The 25,570-nt window shown below is 50.5% G+C and overlaps 1 protein-coding gene and 1 pseudogene across 2 annotated transcripts; both read right to left on the bottom strand.

Moving 5' to 3' along the window:
• Positions 1-1,589: 1,589 nt before the first annotated feature.
• Positions 1,590-25,325, bottom strand: IDH2 (isocitrate dehydrogenase (NADP(+)) 2). Of its 2 annotated transcripts, XR_007519823.1 has the most exons (12): positions 25,097-25,325; positions 12,035-12,126; positions 10,959-11,124; positions 8,855-9,015; positions 8,627-8,770; positions 7,066-7,202; positions 6,741-6,892; positions 4,357-4,469; positions 4,079-4,176; positions 3,915-4,007; positions 3,051-3,221; positions 1,590-2,416 (listed from the first exon to the last, which is right to left on the bottom strand). XR_007519823.1 is itself a non-coding variant. In XM_049905250.1 (11 exons), exons 1-11 carry the CDS (start codon positions 25,209-25,211, stop codon positions 3,134-3,136), a joined length of 1,359 nt encoding a protein of 452 aa, XP_049761207.1. In that variant the 5' UTR covers positions 25,212-25,325; the 3' UTR covers positions 2,428-3,133. The 2 variants fall into 2 exon arrangements, 1 of the variants encoding a protein (XP_049761207.1); XM_049905250.1 differs by lacking the exon at positions 1,590-2,416 and having other exon boundaries at positions 2,428-3,221.
• Positions 20,821-25,090, bottom strand: LOC126087680 (60S ribosomal protein L23a-like; annotated as a pseudogene).
• Positions 25,326-25,570: the final 245 nt, after the last annotated feature.

Here is a 25,570-nt window from a genome sequence, read left to right as displayed (position 1 = left end):
ATTTTGAGGATGGAGACAGCCAAGTGTCAGCAGGCTCCTAGAAGACCATATCCAAAAAAAAAAAAAAAAAAAATTTTTTTTTTTTTTTAGCAAATGGGACTATTTTGAAGTTAATTTATTTTTTTCTTTCCAGCTGTGTTGCCTACTATTATTTTTGATGGAGATGCATTTTCTTTTCCCAAACATAAGCTTTCTTGTGTGCTGTGTGTGCTTTTGTGCCTCCCCCACCTAGAGCAGCCTGGCCGGGCAGGGCTCGAGTCTGTGGGACCCCGCCCTGGCCCTGGAGATGCAGCTACTGACAGGAAGCCTCAGGAGGCTGGGGTGAGAGGCAGGCAAAGGCAGCAAGCCTGGCAGGCCCTCCAGCCTCTCAGGCATTGCCCTTGGCCATGGCCTGGCTGCTAGATTCTACTAACCCAGCAGCTCGTTCCCTCACTCCCCGGCTCTCACCCCTTCTGCCCCCACGCCAGCTCCTGCCCCTGGAGCCGAAGACTGCAGGAATAGGGCAGGGAAATAGCACATTCAGGAACTCTTGGGCACCAGGACTCCCACCCACACGCCTCCTGAGGCTTCCATGGTGGGGGGAATGGGGGCAGGCAGGGCCTCCCCCAAAGGCACAGAGGAGAGGAAGCCACCAGGTTCAGCCCAGAAACCAGGAGAGGGGAGAGAGCCGGGGGAACCCATGTGAAATGCAGCTACCCCCAGGCTGTACCCTTATGTTGAAGGAGCAAGCCAGGCCTCAGGTGGCTGTAACTGGAACTGAGGGATGGACAGGTGGCCTCAGGATCAGGCAGCCAGGTGCCCCTTCCTTCTCTGCTAGAGCGCAGCTAAGCAGCAAGTGAAAGGGCTGGGGGCTTGAGGGAGCTTCTCTCCAGGTGTGGCTCCCCAGACCCCAAGGCCACGTGGCCTCCCAGGTGCCCACATGATGATCCTCAGGTGGCAGTGACCCTCCGTCACTGTAGAAGACATTTTTCTCCTGCTGAGCAGAAGGCATCATCCCCTGCAAACTACCTCTTCCCACAGCATCTTTATCCCCTGGTACCAAAAAGAACCCTGTACCTCCTCCTTCTCCTCCATCCTGCCAGCACAGTGGCCTTGGTCTTGGAAGCTAAAGGGAGAAGCTCTAGCCTCCAGGGTGGGGGCACTGCTTTCCTCCCCCCAGCCCCGCCATCAGCCCTGGCCCTCTGCGAGGTTCTATACTTGAACGCCCCCCTGCCCTGTGCCTTGGACTTGGGCAAAGTGAAGAGAAGGAAACAGCACAACTCACAATTTGAGGTGGGGGGTGGTCTTGGCAAGGCTCTCGTCCTCACCCTCCCCAACCTTTTCCAAAGAGGCGTGCGGCCTCTCGGGTGACTTGGGAAACTCCTGGACAAATTCCACTCTAACTTATTTTGACATGTATACAAACCAACTTGTTTAGAAATTCCACTTGTGCAAAGCCCTACTGTGTTTTTATGTTCCTGTTTAAAAGAGTTTACTTAGCAATAATTATAAATAAATGAATATTCTTTAGCGAGGTGGCTGGCAGTGCTTTCCGCAGCTCCTGGGGACCTGGCCCTCATCCCTCCTGGAAGGAACTCCCAGCCCCACACAGTAAGGCATCACTCTCCAGGGTCTGGAGGGGACCCAGGCTCTCCTCTGCTCTGGAATAGTCACCTACAGGGCCAAGGCCTACAGTTCAGTGCTCCGAGACTGAGGGAGCAAGAGAAAGAGAGAAAGGGGGGCACGGGCCAGGCCCCCAAATTCCCACCGCTCACACACAGAAAAGCCACTTCCCTACCCACCTACATGCCCTGGGACAGAAGCCAGCTCACAGTGCCAGACTGGGTTTCAGAGGCTGAATTCTGGAGTGCTGCCAGCCCTTTGCTGCCGATGGGCTGAAAGGGGCAGGAAGCCATGAACTCCCTCCCAGAAGTGGGGCCGAGGAAAGCCAGCCCACCGGCTTTTCTTCCTCAAACCCTGGGAGTTTAATGGGATTAATCACCAACAGGAAGGGGGCCACCAGTGTGCATGGAGAGCTACTGCCCATCCTAAAGCTACCCAGGAGCCTTCAGCAGTGGTTCCCAACTCTTGGGTTTTGTGAACAGTGGCAGACTCCCCAGAATTCGGGAAATGGACTTTGGATTGCCAAGTATTTATCAAGTAAACCTACACAATTCTTGCCCAGCATATTGTAACACCAAAAAATAGAAATATAATCCCTACGTAAAGGCCAGTCCTTTAAATGGAATATATATTTGGCTTTATAGTAGCTTTACAACCTTATTTTTCTAGTTTTCCCTCAGAATGATGAAAATGAGCCCAAGTTTGAGAACCATGGGCCTAGACTACAGAAAGACCCCTATACACATTCACATACACGTACCACACCCCAGGCAGCTGTAGAGATGGGAACTGGCAGGCCGGTGCTGGGTGCGAACTGTTTAGCACAGAGAAAAGGGCAAATAAAGGGGTTGGGAGATGTTTAGAAGGTTAAAACCAACAAAGAAAAAAATAAACAGAACCTATGGGGAAGTGATACGGTCCCAAATGAAGAAGATGGAAGAACTGGATTGTGCTAGGAAATTCCACAGAGCCCACAGGCCTGTGCCTTAAAGAGTCCCAGTGGCTCCTCAGGCCACTTCCTATAGAACACAGGAAGGGTCTTACTGCTGCCCAGTCCCCTCTCCCCTACTGGGGCCCGCTTAGCTGGAGGAGAGCCTAGGATCAGGCTGCTGTAGCCTGAGGCATGCTAGTCTGTCCCACTTGGGATCTGCCAGCTCCAAGACAGCCTCTGCCTCTGGGGCCCAGCTGCCTCCTTCCCTTCAGGGACACACAACAGACAGTTTTGTGAAGAGCTTTTTAGTAGCTAAATATGGCACCATGTGTTCCAAGGGCAATATAAATTACAGTATGCAAAACATACTGACCGGCTGAGGTAAAACACACTGTTCCTGCCTCACGTCACCATGAGGGGAAACACAAATATGCTTTTAAAAATATCTTGCTTATAAAAAATGTCCCCTAGAAGGGCCTGGTAGGCAGGCTCCCCGGAGAGCAGCTGAGAGGCTCACCCTCCACTGTGTTGGGAGGACCTGTGGCGGCTGCCGGCTTGGCTCCATCCGGTCCACCACAGCGGCTGGGGCAGTGCTTTCCCCTACTGCTCGCCCAGAGCTTTGTCCAGGTTGCTCTTGATGGTGTCCAGGAAGTCCGTGGTGTTCACGAAGTGCTCATTCAGCTTCACACTGCCGAGAGAACACCATTCACATCAGTCAGTGTGGGATCGGCTGGGCCCTTCCAGAGCAGAACCTGAGCTTTGGCATCTGAACAGCAGCCTTCTGCCCCCATGGGAAGGGGCACGCCCAGCTACAGGTCAAAGGCTACCTATAGCCCACTGCCAACAGGCCACAGCGTACTCAGCAGGAACCTGAAAGCTAAAATCCAGTTGCAATCGAATCAACTTTGACTCATGGCAACTGATGTGTATGAAAGTACAACAGTGCTCCATAAGGATTTCAATGGCTGATTTTTTGGAAGTAGATTGCCAGGCCTTTCTTCCGAGGTGCCTCTGGGTAGGCTTGAGCCTCTGACCTTTTCGGTTAGCAGCTAGGTGTGTTAACTGTTGGGACCACCCAGGGACTCCAGGAACCTGGTAGGATCTGTCTTTTCTTTTCCAGTTGACTGAACAACTGGGTACAAGCTCTCCTGGGAGAAGCTGGGGGGTAGGTGGAGGAAGGGATGGAAAAGGCTGGGAGAATTCAATGTCACAGATGGGAAGGCGTGGCCTGAGTCCTCCTCAGGGCTGTGTCCCTGTCTGGGCCCAAGCTCTTGGCACTAAGCTAACTCAGTGGGGAGCCTCAAAGAATGGTCCTCTGGCTTCTTCCCACCCTGTCCGAGGTCTGAAAGACCAGCCCTGCCCTCAGCCCAGGGCCACACACTTGCTGAGGCCATGGATGCATCCCGCCAGGTCCTTGGTCATGGCTCCGCTCTCCACAGTCTGGACGCACACCTTCTCCAGGGTCTGGGCAAACCTGCAGGGGATGGGGCAGAGTGAGGGCCCAGAATAGCCCTGGGCCTGCTCAACCCCTCACTCTGTGCTTACTTGATGAGGTCCTGGTTCCCATCCAGCTTCCCCCGATGCTCCAAGCCACGCGTCCAGGCAAAGATGCTGGCTATGGGGTTGGTACTGGTAGGTCGGCCCTAGGGACAGGGATTAGAGGGGATCAAGAGCCCCTCAAGAGTCCAGGTAGCAAGCGGGCCACCGGACAGCCGCCCATCCCTATACTGACAGGACCAGACCCCTCCTCCCACCCTTCAGGACCAATGGGCTTTGAGCCCTTGGGGGTGGGTGGGCACTGTACGGCCGTGCTCCCCTCTCACCTTCTGGTGCTCCCGGTAGTGGCGGGTGACGGTCCCATGAGCAGCCTCTGCCTCAATAGTCTTCCCATCCGGGCAGACCAGCACAGAAGTCATCAGGCCAAGGGAGCCAAAGCCTGCAGGGCAGAAAGAGCTCCCTCGGTGCCAGCACCTCGCCTCAGAGCACCAGGGTGGAACCCTACTTGCCCTCCTCGCCAGGTGGTGTAGCTGCTCCTCACCCCACTCCACACACTGTAACTGAGAAGACAGGAACTGTTTCAGGCTTGTTCACCCTTGTTGTGGGTCCCCAGAGGCCAGACAGAACAGGGGGGCACTTGAGGGTGACTGTCATCAACATATTGACACACATCTGTGTCCCCATCTCCAGAGCCTGTATATTCCAGAGCCCAGCACCCCCCTTACCCTCGAGTTCTCCAGCCTTCCAAGTCTGCCCACACAGCCTGGCCCGTGACCAGGAGAAGAATAAAACTACCGTCAGCTAGTTCACAGCAATCATTCTATCTGGTGCTCTTTTGGCCACTTTAAAGTAATGGCTTGCTGATTTATTTCCAAGTTTTCCCAAATTTAGATGTCACTTTTTTGCCTTAAATAATTAAAAAAAAAAAAAATTGGGGGTGGGGTGTGCAACTCAAGTGACTTTTTCTGTTGCCAAGGACTCTTGGGCTTCAAAACACCCTATGGCAGTCTTAAACACTAGCAAGTGACCATCTAAAATGCACCTAAGGTCTCAACCTACCCAGAGCAAAGGAGAATGAAGAACACCAAAGACACAAGGTAATTATGAGCCCGAGAGACAGAAAGGGCCACCTAAATCAGAGACTACATCAGCCTGAGACCAGAAGAACTAGATGGTGCCCGGCTACAACTGATGACAGCCCTGACAGGGAACACAACAGAGAACCCCTGAGGGAGCAGGAGAGCAGTGGGATACAGACCTCAAATTCTCATAAAAAGACCAGACTTAATGGTCTGACTGAGGCTAGAAGGACTTTGCAGGTCATGGTCCCCAGACCTTCTGTTAGCCCAAGACTGGAACCATTCCCAAAGCCAACTCTTCAGACAGGGATTGGACTAGACTATAAGATAGAAAATGATACTGGTGAGGAGTGAGCTTCTTGGCTCAAGTAGACACATGAGACTATGTGGACAGCTCCTGTGTGGAGGGGAGATGAGAAGGCAGAGGGGGAAAGCAGCTGGCTGAATGGACACGGGGAATACAGAGTGAAGTAAAGGAGTATGCTGTCTCAGAGAGAGGGCAACTAGGAGTACATAGCAAGGTGTATATAAATTTTTTATGAGAGACTGACTTGATCTGTAAACTTTAACTTAAAAAAAAGCACAATTAAGAAAAAAAAAAACCCACCCCATGGCACCAAAATAAAGACATGAACATCCTCAAAAGAAAAAGTGGATAACTTCTACAGAAAAATTATTTGTCTGAGAATCTGTGCTGGGGGGGGAGGTGGGCAGAGGGAAAAGAAGTCCCTCCTCCATTTTTCCCTGGACCTTCACACTCACCAATTCTTGACATACTTAAGGTTACTTTTCACGTCTCTCTCCTCTGCTATGGCTTTTCCTCCTTGCATCCTATATGGGAATTGTTCTGGTGAGAGGATCACCACTGAACTTTTGAAAATGAAGCCAAAGGCTCTTTATAAAGCATCAAGACCCTCCCTCTGCCTTTTTAACTCAACCTGTCATTGACTTCACTGTTCTTGCACAGGATGGTGTGCCTCACCCCACCTCATGTAACTTTGTTTCTCTGTCTCTGTCTAGACCTTCCACATTGCCTTTCTCCCACCATTTTTCCTGCTCTTGTTCCCAACGCAACTAGGCTATCTCTTGGTGTTCTTCTCCAATCCCCTCACCCATGCTTTCTGCTGCAATCCAGTTGGCCTTTCAGGGCATTCCAGGGCTTAGGAGTTTGCCATCTTCCCTGATATTCTCCTACGCCCATCAGGTTTACTATGCAAAAGAAATCCTCTGTAATTTCAACAGTGCCCAGTCCACTAGAGCCCATCTTCCTACCAAGTCCTTCCCATGGCCATGGATCTAAACCTGTAGCTAAAACCACAGTTCTTGGTCCCTTCACGGCCAAGAACAACCTCAAGGCTGACCCACCTAGCCCTGTAGAACTTGAATCCTTATATTTCTTTGCAACCACAGCCTTAGTGATACACCAGTCCAAACCTAGTTTGTGGTCCTCCCTCACTCATATGCCAGGGAACTCCTGCCCCCTGCTGTCCACAAGGAACTCTGCAATGAGCAGGCAAGCCCCAGTCCTGCTAACACACTAGAGAAATTTGCTACTAAAAGGGTTTGAAAATCCCCCAGCCAGAAGAGCCCAACAGTCCACCCCCACAGAAAGCAGGATCCTTCCAGCATACCCTGGGCCAGGATGTCTGACTGCACGTCTCCATCGTAGTTCTTGCAGGCCCACACAAAGCCGCCGGAAGACTTGAGAACCTGAGCCACCATGTCGTCAATGAGCCGGTGCTCATACCAGATCTTATTCTTGTCAAAGTCAGTCTTATAGTGCCTGGGAGAAAAATGGCCTATCGTAGGGTGGGGGCAGGTTGGGAATCCCTTCCCAAGCCTCAGAGCTGAGCCAAATGGGAAGGGTCTTCCCCTGGTAGGAAGGGAGCAGGAGGGCAGGGAAGAAGGGCTGTGCAGTGGAGTCCTTGGGAAGGCAGCAAAGGGGAAGGCTGTTACTTGTCAAAGATCTCCTGGAAGACGTCCTTGAAGCGCCCATCGTAGGCTTTCAGGATGGTGTTCTTGGTGCTCATGTACAGCGGCCACTTCTTCTGGATGGCATACTGGAAGCAGCTATGTGCAAAGCCTGAGATGGACTGCAGGGAGAGAGTGTCCCTGGCATTGTCCCCCAGCCTGGGGTCTGCCAGCTCTCCCCCAACCCCAGGGGTAGCCCCGGGCCCCCAGGAATGGCATCCCGCCCTCCACACAACCCTCTCAGGCAATTTGCCTTAACCTCAGCCACCGCAGCGTTTGCATCTGTTCCTGCGCACTCTCCCAACCACAGGGAGTTGTCCCCCAACTTTGCTCTTTGCTACCTTCCCCTCTCCATTCTTAGGCCCTATGGCTGAAATGAAGCTAATCCCCCAGCCCCACCTGCCTGCCATTAGGGTTGACATGTGACCCTGGCTTATCCAGTCAGAGCCCCTCCTTCCCTGGGCCTCAGTGATTGGCTCTGAGATGGTCATGTGACCCTAGCCCAGGATTTTTGCTAGAACTATGAGTAAGAGGTTTTCGGTTTTTTTTTTTTTTTTTTTGGTTTTAGGAGTAAGAGGAGCCCTGGTGGCACAATGGTTAAGAGCTTGATTGCTAACTAAAAGGTTGGGAGTTTGAATCCACCAGCTGCTCCTTGGAAACTCTATAGGGCAGTTCTACTCTGTCTTATAGGGTCGCTATGAGTCGGAATCAACTCCATGGCAAAGAGCAAGGTAACGAGGGAAGAGAAGGCATTGGTGGTTCAGTGGTAGAATTCTTGCCCTCCATGTGGGAGACTCAGATTCAATTCCGGCCAACACACCCCACGCACAGCCACCCCTTGTCTATCAGTGGAGGCCTGCATGTTGCCATGATGCTGAACAGGTTTCAGCAGAGCTTCCAGACTAAGACAGGCTAGAAAGAAAGGCCTGGAGATCTAGTTCCAAAAATTAGCCAATGAAAATCCTATGGATCACAATGTCCGACCCACAACCCATTATAGGGATGCTGTAGGACCGGGCGACGATTCATTCTGTTGTGCACAGTGTCACCACGGTTCGGAGATTGACTCAACAGCAGCTAACAACAACAACATGAATGAAGAGGCACTCTTTTCTGATTGGCTAGCTACGTTAGCAGAGGATAAGAGCTACTGGTGGCTATTTCTGCTACTCCACGGCCTGGGAATAAAGCCAACACAGAGGAATGGAAAGCCAAGAGATGGTGGATGGAGAGGGGGAGAAATGCTTAACCAGTTTGCTTAAATCAAGAGTTCTGACAAACACACACCTCGGGGCCCCAAAGGTGCATCTGAGAATGAGCACAGGAACTCGGTGCATCTGGCTAAGCACGTGTCTGACAGCCCCACACCACATGGGCTCTCTACAAGCCCCTCAGACACATCCAAGATGCATTTGCTCACAGTCCTTAGACCTTCTTCAGGCCACTGAGGGAGGAAAAGATGGGTCCTCCAACCCAGCCCTGCCCAGAGATGAGAGACAGGCCAGGGGAGGCAGGAACTCAGGCTTCGCAAACTTGGGGCCCTCACCTCGTCAGTGTTATACATGCCCATGCCCACGCCGCCGGCACGGAAGTTGAACACTTCCCATTCCTTGGCACTGCTGCCGTCCTTCGGGGTGAAGACCATCTTAAATGTGCCAGCCCGGTCCACCACAAAGTCTGTGGCCTTGTACTGCAGTGACGAGAGGACAGCTTAGGCCAGGGGCTCCAGACAGGGGTCCCAGGCCAGTGGACCCAGCCTCCCACAATGACCTACCTGGTCACCATGGGCATGCCTGCCGATGGTGATGGGCTTGATCCAGCCGGGCACCAGGCGTGGGATGTTTTTGCAGATGATAGGCTCCCGGAAGACGGTTCCCCCGAGGATGTTCCGGATGGTTCCATTGGGACTCTTCCACATCTTCTTCAGCTTGAACTCTGCAGGGACAGAGGGGAAGTGGGCCCACGGCAGTGCTCCCCTGCCCCCACTTGAACTTGAACCCCAAGCAAGAGCACAGCCAGACAGGTGTCCTAAAAATCATCCAGCAGAGTGAAAAGCCTAAGTGTGTGGGCTGTGGAGTCAGATTTCCTGGGTTCAAGCCCTAGTTCCGCCACTTCTAACTTACACAAGTGGCTTAACCTTAACTGTCAAATGAAGTAATTGACAAAATGGCTAGCTTGTTGGTTGCTGTGAGGATTAAATAAGCCAATACGTGAAACAGAGTTCTTGGGTGGTGCAAACCGTTAACGAGCTCAACAGCTAACCAAAAGGTTATAGGTTCGAGTTCCCCCAGAGGCACCTCAGAAGAAAGGCCTGGCAATTTACTTCTGAAAAATCAGCCATTGAGAACCCTGTGGAGCACAGTTCTACTCTGACACACATGGGGTCTCCATGAGTTGGTATGAACTCAATGGCAACTGGGAATAACATGTAAAATGTTCAGAAGAGTGTCAAGCACACGATGAGTGGTCCGTCAGCTATTATTCTTCCCGTATTCATATCTGGAGGCAGCTCAGCCTGAGGGAAAGTGCTCGACTGAGGACCCTGATAGCCTCATTCCAGAGGCTCTGGGTGGAGCAGGAGATGTGGCAGCAGAGGACACGGGGCCTGCCACCAAGGCACTCAAGGGTTCCAGCCCCAGTACCGCCACTAACCAGCTGGGTCCAGCCCAAGTTACTAAGACCGTGACCCTCTGCCTCCTTGTCCATAAAATGAGGATACATGAATCCCAGGGTTCCGGAGGAATAAAAGGAAACATGCAAAGAGAGGTCAGCACCAGAAGGACTTGAATACTCTAAGCTCAGGTTTAACCTGGAAGAACCGGAAGAGGTCAGGGGAGTTTGGAAACGTGCCTTGAACGGCTCTGTTCTAGCTCCCTCATACAAGAGCTGGTGGGCCAGGAAGTAGGGAGAGAGAGCTCTGAATAGTCTAGAAGCTTTCTTTTTTGAATTATCCAAACCTAGCCCAGGTGATACTGGTACCATTTCATGGGCCCTTGAGAGCAGCCCCCAGACTGGACGACTAGCAGCCAGTCCAAATCTGCAAGGCCACCTCTCTGAGACCCCTGGTTGGGTGCAGGGGCATGAAGGCACTAGCGATGTTGCCAAGGGCCATGGGCTCTGAAGGGTATAGGCCTGGCATGCAGCATTCCTCTGCACAGAGAGGGCCCCAAGTCCTTCTGTTAACCTGTCTGAGAAACAGACTGGGAGGCCAGATGGGTGAGTGGCCCAAAGAAGCCATTTTTACTGTGACAGCACCAGCATTATCCTCTTCCGCATCACTATTACCAATGACATCTTCCACTCGTCAGAGCCATGACACAGCAGGAACTCCACTGGCCTGAGTGCCAGGACACGTGGATTCTGGTCTCAGCTTAGCTACGACCTGGCTATGGAACCTTAGGTCTCATCCAGAGTGGTCTCTAAGGTCACTCTGGAGTACCTGGATGGTGTAAAACACACTTGGCTGCTAAATGAAAGGTTGGAGGTTCAAGTCTACCCAGACGTGTCTCAGAAGAAAGGCCTGGCAATCTACTTCCAAAAAATCAGCCATTGAAAACCCTATGGAGCACAGTTCTACTCTGACACACACGGGGTCGCCATGAGTCACAGCGGACTCGACAGCAACTGGTTAAGATCACTCTAACAGTCTAGAGCATTCTCAGGGAGTCTGGAGTCTGTCACAGTCCCCATCCACTCCCACTCCAGCCCCAGGTGAAGCTGGGCTCACAAAAGCAGCTCTTGCCCAGCTACAGGGGCTCCCGTCCCCTCTTCCCAGACCCAGGATGACCAACATGGCCAGACACCACCAGCACAATTCTGGAGAGGCCCGTGGGTAGAAGCCATGGCCCTTCCTAGCCCAGCCCATCCTGCCCTCTCACCTTCCACACGGGCCTCATCAGGGGTGATGGTGGCACACTTGACAGCCACACTGTACTTCTGGGTGGCCAGCGCAGAGTCAATGGTGACCTGGTCATTGGTTTGGTCACGGTTTGGGAGCCCGAGGTCGAAATACTTGAGCTGGACGTCCACATGAGGCAGGATGAGCTAGAAACAGGCAGACAACCAGGGCAAGGCGTTAGCCACGTGACTATGACTCAGGGACAGGACACCAAGAGGCATGGGGAGAAGCCTGCAGACCACGGCAAGGGGCACCCAGGCAAGGGCAGGGACGAGAGAAGGGCAGCAGAGGGGACAGCGAAGCAGCAGAGGGCTGGGGTCAGCCATTCCTCAGTGGAGCCAGGCCAAAGCTAGCAAGAGGCTGGGGCTCTGCAGAGATCAGCAGACCAGGCCATACCCCCTCAGGGGGCTCCTCCCCAGCATGAACCTTCCTCCCTCCCCCACCCCCACCATGGCCTATCAACTCGGCTGAACCCCAACTCCAAATGCATCTACATTTCTCTACACAAGGGGTTCCCTCTTCTCCCCCGAGTGCTTTGAGGACTTGAGAAGCAGAGGTGGCAGTTCCCAGCCTTCCTCCCATGGATGTATACTTGATGCAGAAACTTCGTGTAGAAAACACGCTTTCCTGGGCCCTCCCAGACCACAGCTTTGGAGAAGCCAGGCAGCCCCCCTGGGAGCCATCATCCATGGTGTCATCACAGGCTGTGTTATTGCCCTGCGTACCACCCTGTCCCCTTTCAGTCCCACTCAAGGAAGCACACCAGAATGTAGGGAGTCAAGAAAGATGCAATTACTGGATCAGCCCTGAATCTGCTCAAATTTTTTTAAATGTGCAGGCTTTGGCACTGTAACCAGCATAGGACACAGACTGCCTCGTGTCAATAAGGACTGTTAGTGGCCGGGACATGGAAGAAGGGTGGATGAAAGGAGAGAAACAGAACTGCTGCTGCTCACGGGGTGACGGCTGGATCTGGGCCCAGAAGACCTGTGCTGGGACAGAACGCTGAGCCTGCCCACTCGCCTGGGCAGCACCCACTGGAGGTGGGGGCACTACCTTCTCCTTGATGAACTGCCAGATAATACGGGTCATCTCATCGCCGTCCATCTCCACCACTGGCTTGGCCACCTTGATCCTCTTGTCAGCATCTAGAACCCGGCATACACAGCACATCACACTCCTGAGGAAGCTGGTGGGACAGGCCCTCACTTCCCATGACCCTGGTCACACCCACCCTCCACCAGGAAGGGAACAGTGGGCACCTAGCATTCCTGCTGCCCAGCGTCCACTCCCCTTTGTCAGGAGCAGCTCCCCAACTGCTTGGAGACCTGCGTCCCCCATTGAGTGTGGCCAGGCAGGACTAGCCAAGAAGATGCCTGCCCAGCCCGTGGTCAAGGAGGCAAGGTCCAAATCTGGCCAGTCAAATACTGTCCGCCTGGAAATCTGCAGGCAGGGGACCAACCTAGAGAATGAGAATCAGCTGGGGCCCACTTGTCCCAGGAGATCCTGTCACTCGGAGCAGCCCAGATTTCCATCTTGTCCAAGACTTGGTTCTTTAGTTTTCCCTGTAACTCTACGAGCTATCTCATATTCTTCCAATAAGTGCCTCACAAAGTTAGCCAGTCACTAACTTTGTCTGTTGCTTGTAACCGGAGAGCCCCTGACTTAACTTGAAGCGAGGAAGGAAATAGTACAGATACTTATTAAATAAGCACCTACTAGAATCCCTGAGTGGCTCAATGGTTAAATGCTCCACTACTAACTGAAACATTGGCGGTTCAAACCCACCCAAGGGCTTCTTGGAAGAAATGCCTGACAATCGCCTTCTAAAAGATCACAGCCATGAAAACCCTGTGGAGCACAGACCTACTCTGAAACACATGGGAGCACCATGAGTCAGAACTGACTCGAAGGCAACTTTTTAAAAAAAAAAAAAACACCTACCATGTACCTGATGGAGTCTCTGGGTGGTGCAAATAGTTAACCGCTTGGCTGCTAATCAAAAGATCGGTGGTTTGAGTCTACCTAGAGGCTCCTGGTGGCACAATGGTTAAGAGCTCAGCTGCTAATCAAAATGGTTAGTGGTTCAAATCTACCAGCCGCTCCTTGGAAAGCCTAAGGGGCAGTTCCACTCTGTGCTATAGGGTCACTATGAGTCAGAATTGACTCAACGGTAACGGGTTTGGGTTTGGTAGAGGCTCCTTAAAAGAAAGGCCTGGCGATCTATTTCCAAAAAATCACAGAAAAAACCCTATGAAGCACAGTTCTGCTCTGACACACAGGGGGTCACCATGAGTTGGAGTGACTCCAAGGCAGCTGGGTACATGCCTGATACTGTGCCACATGCTTTACGTATGCGATTCCATTTAATTCCGAAAACAACCCTCTAAGGGAGGCATCATCTCCATTTGAAACGTGGGGAAGCTGAGGCTCAGAGAGGTTACAGACTTAGTGTCCTAAGCTACAAGGCTGGAAAACAGCAGAGCCAAGGGTTTCAGACCTCACTCAATGGTAAGGACAGGCTTATGGCATCTACAAATTGAACTCAGAATCCCTGGTGTAAGCCGATCCCCACCTGCCCAAGAATCATCAAAGGAGCCAACAAGTGGCCGATCAGGGTCGCAGGGAGATGGTGGAGGGAGAAACAGGAGCAGGGGGTGGCACTTCAAGGAAAGACTGACTCCTAAGAAAAACCAACGGTCTGGGAAGTGAATTCCAAAGAAAACAGCCCATCCAGTTAGTCAGTGTGGGGAAACAGTTAACGCATTCAGCTGCTACCTAAAAAATTGGAGGTTTGAGTCCACCCAGAGGCACCTGGGAAGAAAGACCTGGCGATCTACTTCTGAAAAATCACACATGGGGTCGCTATGAGTCAGAGTCAACTCGACAGCACCTGGCTGGTTAATTGATCAGTGCAGGCAGCCTTGGACGAGGCTTGTTGAACCTTGGCCTCCACAGACAGGGCCACCCTAGTGCCTACACGTGGGTCTGCCCACAGTCTGGGAAGCAGCAGCTACTGCAGGGTAGGGCAGCAAGATCTACGGAAAATCCCAACCCAACTAGGCTTCAGTCGTCGGAAAATCTCAGCTGATACTGAAATTCAGGCTGGTTGACACCTGTGCCCTTTCCCCAGAGGTACAGCTCTCAGACCTCACTTAAGCCCACTTACTCTTATGTTACACTCAATCCTTACAAGTGTAGTTAAGTGTCTCCCAACCTTACCATAGAGTGTTGTTGTGGTTGTTAGCTGCTGTTGAGTCATTTCCCGACTCACAGTAACCCCATGTACAACACAACGAAATGCTGCCCAGTCCTGCGACATCCCCAAGACTGCTTGTGGATCAGATCATTGGCTGATTTTCAAAAGTAGATCACCAGGCTTTTCTTCCTAGTCTGTCTTAGTCTGGAAGCTCCACTGAAACCTGTTCAGCATCATAGCAACACCCAAGCCTTCACTGACAGATGGGTAGTAGCTGTATATGAAGTGCATTGGCCAGGAATTGAACCCTGGTCTCCCTCATGGAGGGCGAGAAGTCTACCACTGAGCCACCACCACAGATCAGACACAGGGAATCAGAAGAGAAGATGTTTAGCTGAAAAGAAGCTGGAAGAAGTGACAGACATCTGCTAGGTTGACAGCAAGAGCAGCAGGGATACAGAAGCCTGTGAAAAAGCAGGCCCAGGAACCAAGAAAATATAGCTGGTTGAAATAGCAGATTTTTTGTGATATGTACTTTACCACAATTAAAAAAAAAAAAAATTAGGTAGAGCCATAGTTACTGACATGGGAAGATTTCCAAAATACATTAAATGAAAAAAAAAAAATCAAGTTTAAAAAAAAAACCATGACCAGCTGGAAAAAAAAAAAAAAAACTAGACACATTTAAAACAAAGATGACCAAAGCCCAGTAGACTCCAGCCAAACATATCCCTGTCCTACACACCATACCCATGGCTCATGATGACACTTCCAGATCACTAAGAAAAATATTCAGTTATGGGCAGCAAAACAGTTCACTCGCCAAAGATGTAGGAACAGATTTTTTGTTGTTGTTACTTAACCTAAAAAGAATCTTAGAGATTGTTGAGGATGAAAAATGAGACCCAGGGAGTGTGGCTTGTGTCAGAGGCAGGATAGAACCCAGAAGCCTCTGGAAGTCCTTATAGGTAAGATGTAGAGACACTAAAAGCAAACCCAGACTCAAAATATTTCATTCCCTAGAGAAAAAAGGTAAATGCTGATGGCACTACCATACCACCCTCCCCAACATGAGATGGGGATTTTGGGACCCAGGCTACAGAATTCTGCCACCTTTTCTGGTCTGAAGCTTGAGTTGGAAAGAGCTTTAGGGTCTGCAGAAAGTCTGCAAAGCTGTTGCACAGTTAGCTTCATTTTTTAAATAGTATTCTATTGTGTTCAATAAAAGTTTACACAGCAAATTAGGTTTCCATTTAACAGTTTCTACACAAATTGTTCAGTGACATGGGTTAACATTTTCCACAATGTGTCAACATTCTCATTAATTCCATTCTGGTTGTTCCGTTTCTAATAATCTAATTTTCCTGCCCCCTTACCTCATCTTTGCTTTAGAGGAACTGCTAACCATTTGGTTTCATATAGACTTTTTATAGGAGCACAGTACTCATGGGTGATATTCTTTATTTTATGACCCCATCTGTTATTTAAAGGGTGACCTCAGAGGATAGTTTCTGTTCAAGGTTTAGAGTATCTCAGCAATAGTCTCGGGGAGTCCTCTAGTCTTAACTGGTCCAGCAAGTCTACAGTTTTTAAGAATTTGAGTTCTGTTCCACATTTTTCTCCTAGTCTATCAGTATCCATTTATTGTGGCCCTGATCAGAATGGTAGATATTGGTAGTCAGGTACTATCTAGTTCTTCTGGCCTCAGGATAGACAAGGCCATGGTTCATGTAAACTATTTGTCCCATAGACTAGTTTCTTCTTTGAGTCTTTGGTTTCCTTCTTTCTCTTTTGTTCTGGACAAGTAGAGACCAATAATTTTATCTTAGATGACTGCTCACAAGCTTTTAAGACCCCAGACACTACTCACCAAACTAGGATGTAGAACATAAACTTTATGAACTGTATTATGCCAATTGACCAAGTTGTCCCATAAGACTATAGTCCTAAGGCTTCAAACCCATAAAACCAATTCTGCAAGGTGTTTGGCTATGTCTAAGAAGTATCCATAACTGTGCCCCCATATGGCTTATTTTATATATGAATAGATATGCATGCATACACATAAATATATGTATACGCACATACATATAGATATATCTATTCATGCACACATATGTACACGTATACCTATACACAAATATGCATACATGTGTAACCATACACACATTTTTTGGTCTGTGTTGGTGTTGTTGCATAATTATATTTGTCATATCCTTTACCAAAAACGCCGTTTTTTCCTGTGCACTCCTTAGTGACATCATGACATCTTTTACCTTGGTCAAGCTGTATGCACTTCTCCCATACCCGGTACTACATTGTCCATCATCAAAAATAACGAATATCTGTTATCTAGATAAGGAGCCCTGGTGGCACAGCACTTAAGCACTCAGCCACCAACCAAAAAAAGGTTGGCAGTTCAAACCCACCAGCCACTCCACCGGTCAAATATATGGCAGTCTGCTTCTGTAAATATTACAGCATTGGAAGCCCGATGGAGGCAGCTCTACTCTGTCCTTAGGGTCACTGTGAGTTGGAATCATATTATCTAGAGAGTGACACGCCCTCTTCCCCTGCCCCACCCATCCCTGGTAACCACCAATGAACCTTGGTCTTTATATATATGCCTATTTTTGTCTTCTTATGGAAGTCAGATCATACAATATTTGTCCTTTGTGATTGACTTATTTCACTCAGCATTAATATATCCCAGGTTCACCCACGTTATAACATGTTTTGAGAACTCATCATTATTCTTTATGGCTGGCACTATTCCATTGTGTGTATGTGCCACGTTCTCCTTAACTATTCTTCGGTCGATGGGCATTAGGTTGTTTCCATCTTTTTGCTATTGTGAATAGTGCTCAAACGAACATAGGTGTGCATATGTCTTACTGTCTCTTCTATTTGGTTGGCAGCCAAATGCTATTAGATTCTACTTAGAAGTGGGATTGCTGGATCATAATAAGGTACTTCTATTTCTTTTTTTTTTATTTCTAGTTTTTTGAGGAAGGACCATACCGTTTTCCACAGTGGTTGTAGCTATCACTTTACAATCATACCAGCAGTGTATGAGAGCTAGCTTAATTTTTATAAGTATTTCTTATGAGCTAATTTGATGACAGCACCCTGGTAACAGAGTGGTTTACCACTCAGCTACTAACCAAAAGGTCAGCAGTTTGAATCCACCAGCCTCCTTGGAAACCCTATGGGGCAGTTCTACTCTGTCCTATATGGTCACTATGAGTGAGAATTGACTCGATGGCAGTGGGGTTTGTTTTGAGCCCTGGTGGCGCAGCGGTTAATAGCTATGACAAGCTACAGTTGCTAACCAAAAGATCAGCAGTTCGAATCCACCAGCCACTCCTTGGAAACCCTATGGGGCAGTTCTTCTCTCACACACATGGGGTTGCCACGAGTCAGGGTCAACTAGCTGGCAACTGGGTCTGGACACAGGACTCCTAAGGAAAGAATCATTTGAGGGGCAGTCCTAGGTTTCAGCCTCAGCCTGGGCTCCACTAGTTTTAGTCATCAGGCAGACACAACAGGCTATGTAGGCTGTGGCCACCATGCCTCCTCCAAAGGGGAGTTCAATGTCAAGATCACAGCCGACAGCCTTCCCTGGTGCAGGTGTCAAACCCTCAGAGACCACAGGGCCGATTCATTTATAGAACACCAGGTGCCTCCTCCATGGGAATATAAAAAGGCCTAAAACAAAACAGTGCTCGCCCTCAGGGAGTGAGGGTGAAAGGAAAAAACCACAAGTAATGGGGAGAGAGCAAGCAGAACTTTTTACAGAAGTCGTAAGTGCAAACTTCCTCTCCTAGCACCTGGGGTAGGTGATCCAAGCCTACAGGTTTGTGTAGTCTGGACCCGATAGTGATTTTGTTTGTTTGTTTAATGGTAATTGGTGGCCAAGGTTTAAAAATCAAAGGATTTTACATACCAATCTAGATATTCAGCCTCTCCTAAAGAATCAGTAGCTCTGGGCACATTGAGTAGGCCTCACTGACGATAAGGCTGGGCTGAGGATGGCTCCTCCCTTCAGTCCAGGCCTGCTGAAGCACCCCCTACTGGGGCCCAGAAGGAACCCTGGTGACACAGTGGTTAAGCACTTGGCTGCTAACCAAAAGGTGTGCAGTTCAAATCCGCCAGCAACTCCTTGGGAGAAAAATGTGACAGTCTGCTTTCCTAAAGATTAAACCAAAAAAAAAAAAAAAACCAAACCCGGTGCCCTTGAGTCGATTCTGACTCATAGCGACCCTACAGGACAGAGTAGAACAGCCCCATAGAGTTTCCAAGGAGCACCTGGCGAATTCGAACTGCCAACCCTTTGGTTAGCAGCCGTACCACTTAACCACTACGCCACCAGGGTTTCCTCATAAAGATTACACCCTTGGAAGCCCTATGGGGCAGTTCTACCGTGTCCTATACGATCACTATGAGTCGGAATCAACTTGACAACAATGAGTTTGGTTTGATCTCCGGGGACCCTGTGATGCAGTGCTTAAGAGCTCAGGCTGCTAACCAAAAGGTCGGCAGTTTGAATCCACCAGCCGCTCCTTGGAAACCCTATGGGGCAGTTCTACTCTGTCCTGTAGGGTAGCTATGAGTCAGAATTGACTCATGGGCAACAGGTTTGGTTTTTTTTTTTTTTGGTTCAGACAGGGACCTCAAATTCTCATGCCATAAACCAAAACCAAACCCAGTCCCATAGAGTCGACGGCATAGGCCATAAAAAAACAAACCAAATTCATTGCCATCAAGTTGTTCAGAGCCCTGGTGGCTCAGTGGTTAAGCATTTGGCTGCTAACCAAAAGGTCAGCTGTTCAAATCTACCAGCCACTCCTTGGAAACCCTATGGGGCAGTTCTACTCCGACCTATAGGATTACTATGGGTCAAAATGGACTTGACTGGGTTGGATTTTTTAATGGGTCTCTTGTTCAGCAGTCCCTAGGTGGTGCAAGCACTTAAGCACTTGACTACTAAACCGAAAGGTTGGAGGTTCAAACTCACCCAAAGGTGCCTCAGAAGAAACGCTTGGCGATCTGCTTCTGAAAGGTCACAGCCCTTGAAAAGCCTATGGGAGCAGTTCTACTCTGCACTTGGGGTCGTCATGAGTCAGAATTGACTCAACAGCAACTGATCTGGTTTGGGTTTTGGTCTGTTGCTCAGGCTATATGGAGACGCCCCATACCCTGCACCTCTCAAGTAGTAACAAAACCAAACAAACCCATTGCCACCGAGTCACTTCCGACTCACAGTGACCCTATAGGACAGAGCAGAACTGCTCCACAGGGTTTCCAGGGAGTGGCTGGTGGAGTCAAGCTGCTGGCCTTTTGGTTGGCAGCCGAATGCTTAACTACTGCGCCACCAGGCCCCCCAAGTGGTGACAAACCCAAAAAAACCCAGTGCCATTGAGTCGATTCGAACTCATATAGTGGTGACAAGCAACCTGAAATCCAAGGAGCAGGCACTGGGCTCTCTGAAAGCCTCCAGAGTAACAGCCACCATGAATCTCCAGATGACGCGTTGCACAAACACTGTCCTCTCTTGGCAAGAGAGCAGGATGGAATTACACCAGCTGCAGGAGGCCTGCTAGGCCACCTCCCCTCCCCCTGCCTGGGGATCCTAACACCCAACACCAAGTAAGGATTTCCAAACCCATCCCCGGTTTCTGGATCTGCTCACTGCTCCCAACTCAAGGCTGGATGTCCTTCCCACACAGCTGCCCCCAAGCATAACCCTTTGGCCACTCAAGGTGCTTTCAGCAAAGAGGCTGCTCAGCCAGCATGTGCCAACGGAGCAGCAGGACATGGAGTAAAGTCCCAAATTCCCAGAGGCTCAAGAAAGCAGGGCAGCAATTCTGGAAGAGAATCTAGTATTTTCCTTGGCATTGTCCTTCACTGCTCTTTCACACTCATATCCAAACCATCAAAAAATCCTATCGGCTATGTTGGCATCTCCTGCCTGGAGGGGAGATGAGAGGGTCGGGGGGGGTTAGAAGCTGGCGAAATGGACACGAAAAGGGAGAGTGGAGGGAGAGCGGGCTGTCTCGTTGCGCAGGAAGTAATTGGGAGTGTGTAGCAAGGTGTATGTGGGTTTTTGTGTGAGAGACTGACTTGATTTGTAAACTTTCGCTTAAAGCACAATAAAAATTATTTTAAAAAAAAATCCTATCAATTCTTCCTTCAAAATATACTCAGAAATCACTTTTCATTACCCCAAGTGCTACCACCCAGGTCCACGCCACCAACAGCTCTCGCCAGGTGTTAGGGATTGAATTGTGTCCCCCTGCAAAATGTGTATCCATTTCGCTAGGCCATGATTCCCAGTATTGTGTGGTTGTCCTTCATTTTGTAATCTGATGTAATTATCCTGTATGTTGGTAATCCTAACCTCTATGATGTTAATGAGGCAGGATTAGAGGCAGTTATGTTAATGAGGGGTCTCGGTGGCGCAGTGGTTAAGCATTTGCCTGCTAATCAAAAGGTCCCAGTTTGAATCCACCAGCCACTATGAGGCAGTTCTACTGTCCTGTAGGGTCACTATGAGTCCAAATCAACTCCATGGCAACTGGTTTGGTATGTTAATGAAGCAGAACACAATCTACAGGATCAGGTCGTATCTTGAGTCAATCTCTTTTTTTTTTTTTTTTTTTTTAATGTGGTGAAAAAACTTATATTTAGAATTTGCCAGCTGGACTCAGTTTAGATGATCCCAATTTTGTTGGCAACATCCAAAGCATTATAGTCAGGAGCCAGTCAAACATATGTCTTCTTCTCTCCATCAGGTCTGATCAAGGTGTTGACCTTGGACACATCAGTGTGGTAGAGCTTGTTCACAGCCTGTTTGATCTGGTGCTTGTTGGCCTTGACGTCCACGATGAACACAAGTGCGTTGCTATCTTCGATCTTCATGGCTGACTCAGTGGTCAGGGGAACTTGATGATGGCATCGTGGTCAAGCTTATTTCTCCTGCGGGCACTCTTCCGAGGATATCTGGCCTGCCTTTGGAGCCTCAGTGTCTTGGGCCACCAAAAGGTGGGTGACGTGCGGATCTTTTTTTTGTGGCTGTGGACACCTTTCAGCACTACCATCTTGGCCTTCGATGCCCTTGCTTTGGCTTCAGTTTTGGTAGGGGCAGGGGCTTCCGTCTTCACTTTCAGTGCCATGTTCGTAAAAAGCTTGAGTCAACCTCTTTTGAGATTTAAAAGAGAGAAGCGAGCAGAGAGACATACCACCAAGAAAGAAGAGCCAGGAGAAGAGCCGCATCCTTCGAACCCAGGGTCCCTGCGCTGAGAAACTCCTAGACCCAGGGGAAGATTGATGACAAGGACATTCCCCCAGAGCTGACAGAAAGCCTTCCCCTGGATCTAGCACCCTAAATTAGGACTTCTAGCCTCCTAGGCTATGAGAGAATAAGTTTCTGTTTGTTAAAGCCATCCACTTATGGTATTTCTGTTATAGCAGCACTAGATAACTAAGTCAGCAGGTTATTGCAATAGCCTCCAACAGGTGTCTGCAGCCAGTGCTCCTATTAAAATGTAAAGCAGGGCATGACACTCCTCTCAAAGCCCTGCAAGTCTCCCCATTCACTCAGTAAAGGCCAAAGTCCTTGAACATGACCCACAAGCCCCCACAGCCCCCATTACCTGATCACCTCTCCTACCACTTCACCTCCATGCACTCTGTTCCAGCCATGCGCCTCACTCTGCTCCTGGAATGTGCTGAGGTGCACTCTCCTCACACCCTCGGCACCTGCAGCTCTCTCTGCCAGCGCTCTTTCCCCAAAAAACTAATGGCTTGCTTCCTCGCCTCCCTCAGAGCTTTATTCATCTTCTTTTCTCCTTTTCTGGCTACCCTATCCAATAGTATATACACACACACCCCTACCTTCCTTGCTTATTTGTTTTCCTGTTATCATGGAAGGTGAAACCTATGAGAGCCGGAACTCAGTGGGACTGCCTTGTTTTTCCGGGTCTCGAAAGTTTTCCACCTTCAACGGGGTACAGTCTTACCACTTTCCTATCACTCATTTTATTGGAAAATATTTGAGTTTTCCTTCTCTAACAGTTTCCACCTTACATAGGTTCCGGCTTTCTCAGGTTTTACTGTATCACACTATATACCACGTCTACCACTAACACACTATTTAAAAAAAAAAAAAAGTTGCTGCCAAGTTGATTCTCACTCATGGCACCCCATGTGTTTCAGAACAGAACTGCACTCCACAGGGTTTTCAATGACTGATTTTTCAGAAGGAGATTGCCAGGCCTTTTTTCTGAGGTCCCTCTGGGTGGATCTGAACAGCCAGCCTTTCAGTTAGTAGCCAAGTGCTTATAGTCAACTTCAACCTTGTTTATTGTCTGTCCCCTCCAGCATTAGAATTTAAGCTCCATAAGGGCAGAAATCCTTGCCAGCCTTATTCCCGGCTCTATCCCCAGCACCTAGCATGTGCTTGCCACATTGAAGGAGTACAATAAATACTTGTTGAAGGCGTGAATGAATGTACAATAAATACTTGTTGAAGGCGTGAATGAATGGCAGTTTCGGTCACTTCCGTCTGTGGTACAGGTTGTCCAGCCCTCACCTCCTGTTTTGATGAGCACGCTGTCTCCCCTCCTGGGACGCATTGCCACACCGAGGCAGCTAGTTCAGGGCTTCAGACTGCACCTGATTCACTTAGATCATCACAAAGGTACATGGTGGCATCTGCCCCAGGCAGTGGAGAAGCTCACAACCTAGAATGTATAAATATGTGGCAATCTGCTGGCATTTTTAAGACAGAGCTACAGAGGTATAAACCCTGGGGCAGGGCCACGCACCCTGGCTTCCAGTAATCAGAGAGCAGTTTCCAGCTCCTCATACCCTGTATGGAATCAGCCCAAGAGGCCTTGACATCACACAGGGGATTTGGGGGCAGGCCCCAGGCTTTCCAGGCTTTTCTCAAAACCTACTGGACCTAAACATAACCACCCAAAACAGCTCTGGAGGTGCAGCTGTGGTCTTTGTTTGGTCTTTATTTGGTACAGAGAAAACTCACTCAGTGGAGGCTAAATAAGAACTCTGCAGACAGGTCTGCAAAACCTTGAACAGTCATTAAATAATCCACCCTGGAGTCTAAGAGAGCAGGCAAGACACCAAAAAAATCTGAAAAATTAAGAGGCAGACTGAGATGATTAGTCTCCCAGCTAGAAGTGGAGTAAAAAAAAAGTAAAGGAGGGCTAAAAAAGTAACTCTCCCACGAGCCCGCCAGCCCTTCATTTATCAGAACCGCCAGCAGCAGTCGCTGGAGGCCTATGGTGTTGCAAAACTAGAGACACGTGTGGGAACCACTGGGCAGCAGCGACACAGGACTATTTTAGCCAAAAAACAGATTCTTTCCTTGTCATCAAGGGGAATGCCAAGAATTCTGTTTCCAGCCGTGTTGCCAGGTAACAAGCTAGTAAAGCTCACAGCTGTACAGTCTAATATCCAATTCAAACACCAGGCATTTTCCCCATTAATAACCAACCTACTTGGGGACTTTTGGAAAGACCTGCCATTGACTGCTTGCTCTTTATATCCAGGCTCCAAAAGGGGCTCTGTGTGTGTGTGTTTTGTGTTTGCTTTTTACCATCAGTGCAGAAAAAAAAAAAAAAAAAAAAGGATTATTGGAGAATGTATCTAACTTCCACTCTATTTTGCTGAAGGTGGTGCCATAATGGAATCTTTGTTTGGGGCCTGGGGGTACTTGGCACCTTCGAGTTGCAGGACTGTTCCCTCAGAGACAGATCCTAGAAGTACAAAAGCAGAAATGCCCCCTTTTTCCTTGGCACATGGGGGCTGGGATGCAAGCCCCCCTCCCTCGTCTCCCAGCCCTGGTCAGCTGCTCCCACTTAGTTAAAGATTACCTCTTCTTCCTCACTCTCCTGGCTCACCCCAAGGGGCTCCTGGCCAGGTCAGGATAGGGTTTTCATGGCAACATGCATCAGACAGAGCCAAAGGACCTACATTGTTCCCAGCCTTTTGAAGCTGCCCTTGAGGAGCCAGGATGAGAGGAGGCCGATGCTCACATGCCAGGCGGGGCGGCCTGCATTGGTAATAGTGCTAAGTTCTGTGTACTGTGATCCGACTACTGTCTTCTCTCCTAAGCAGGGAGCTAAGAGTATCCCAGAAGCTTTGGGAATATTCAGGAAAGGGACATTTCGCGCGGGCTGCCAGATCTCTCCGCGGCGGGGAGCCCAGCAGGGCCAGGGGCCGGCTAGGAAGAAGAGACAGGTCCAGCCAGGGAGAGGGCCCAGGATGGAGCCTCAAGTGCGGCGACGAAGAAGGGTGACGGCCCAACAATAGGGGAAAATAAAAAGGACGCTCCTCCAGCAGTCGTGTGAAAGGCTCCAAAAATAGCTGACGTGGACTTGACAGCGAGGAGGGATTAGCGCGCGCCTGGCTAAAAAGGAAGGGGAAATTGACGCCTCCCCCTCCCCGCCTTTGTTTGAGCAGGGACCGCGCTGCGACCCGGGGAGCAGGCGGGGTGCTCCAGCCCAGCTTGGTTGCCTGCCTCCCTACAGGGGCGCAGGGCGGCCAGGATACCCTCCGAGCCCAGGGTAGCCCCCCAGCCCCCCTCCCGGGACAACTGCAGGGGTGGGGGCGAAGAGCAGCCTGGAGCCTCCGCCCGCGCACAGCCGCAGAGCCCGGCCCGGCGTCGCCAGGGCCACCAGTTGCCACCGTCCTTCAAGTCCCCAACCCTGCGCCTGGCGCAGCCCGGAAGCGTGGGGCGGGGAGCGCGGAGAGAGCAGTCCCCCGGCCCTTTGTGTGCCCGACCCCACCACTCCTAGCTCGCGGGTGTCCCCGGCTCGCGCGTGTCCCTGGCCCGGGAGGCCGCCACTTCGCGGCGCCGGGCACACGCCCCACCCGGACCCTCGCGCGGCACTCACAGTGGCGCCGCGGCTGCTCTTGCAAATTCGGGGCTGTCAGGGCCGCCGGCGTCCAGGCCGGCCCGGAGCCAGGGGCCCTGCAGAGCAAGCGTACGACTCGCAGGTAGCCGGCCATGCCGAGCAGGCGAGCGAACAGAGGGCGAGCAAGATGCGGACGCCGGGCCACTACTCCCGGCTGCTTGGCAGCGGGCTGCCGCAGGGCCTGGCTCGCAGGGGCAGACGCGGCAGGACCGGGGAGGAGCTGCCGGAGCCGCCACTGCATTGGGCCTCGCCAGGGAGGAGGCGGTGCCAGGGCCGGCCCGCCGCCCAACACCTCTTTGAGCAGCGCCGGAGCAGGGGTGGGGCCGAGCAGGAGCCCGCGCTTCTGTGGGCGCCCAGGGGAGCCCAGCTGGGCCCCAGCGGAAGACGGTTGAGACCTTCTGTGACCCGAGCTCAGGCTCACAGGTGGAAGACTGGGGAGCGCCGGCGAGGCTA

The sequence above is a fragment of the Elephas maximus genome, chromosome 13 (genome assembly GCF_024166365.1).
Source record: "Elephas maximus indicus isolate mEleMax1 chromosome 13, mEleMax1 primary haplotype, whole genome shotgun sequence".
Classification (NCBI taxonomy): Eukaryota; Metazoa; Chordata; class Mammalia; order Proboscidea; family Elephantidae; genus Elephas; species Elephas maximus.
This window is presented reverse-complemented; position numbering and strand designations above follow the sequence as displayed.

Excerpts from the sequence above, each read along its gene's own strand:
- IDH2 (XM_049905250.1), bottom strand. The coding sequence starts at position 25,211 with ATGGCCGGCTACCTGCGAGTCGTACGCTTGCTCTGCAGGGCCCCTGGC. Across the intron at positions 11,125-12,034 it reads GGCAGTTCATCAAGGAGAAG|CTCATCCTGCCTCATGTGGA; the intron begins GTAGTGCCCCCA and ends GCCTGTTTCTAG. Across the intron at positions 7,203-8,626 it reads GCATGTATAACACTGACGAG|TCCATCTCAGGCTTTGCACA; the intron begins GTGAGGGCCCCA and ends CTCTCCCTGCAG.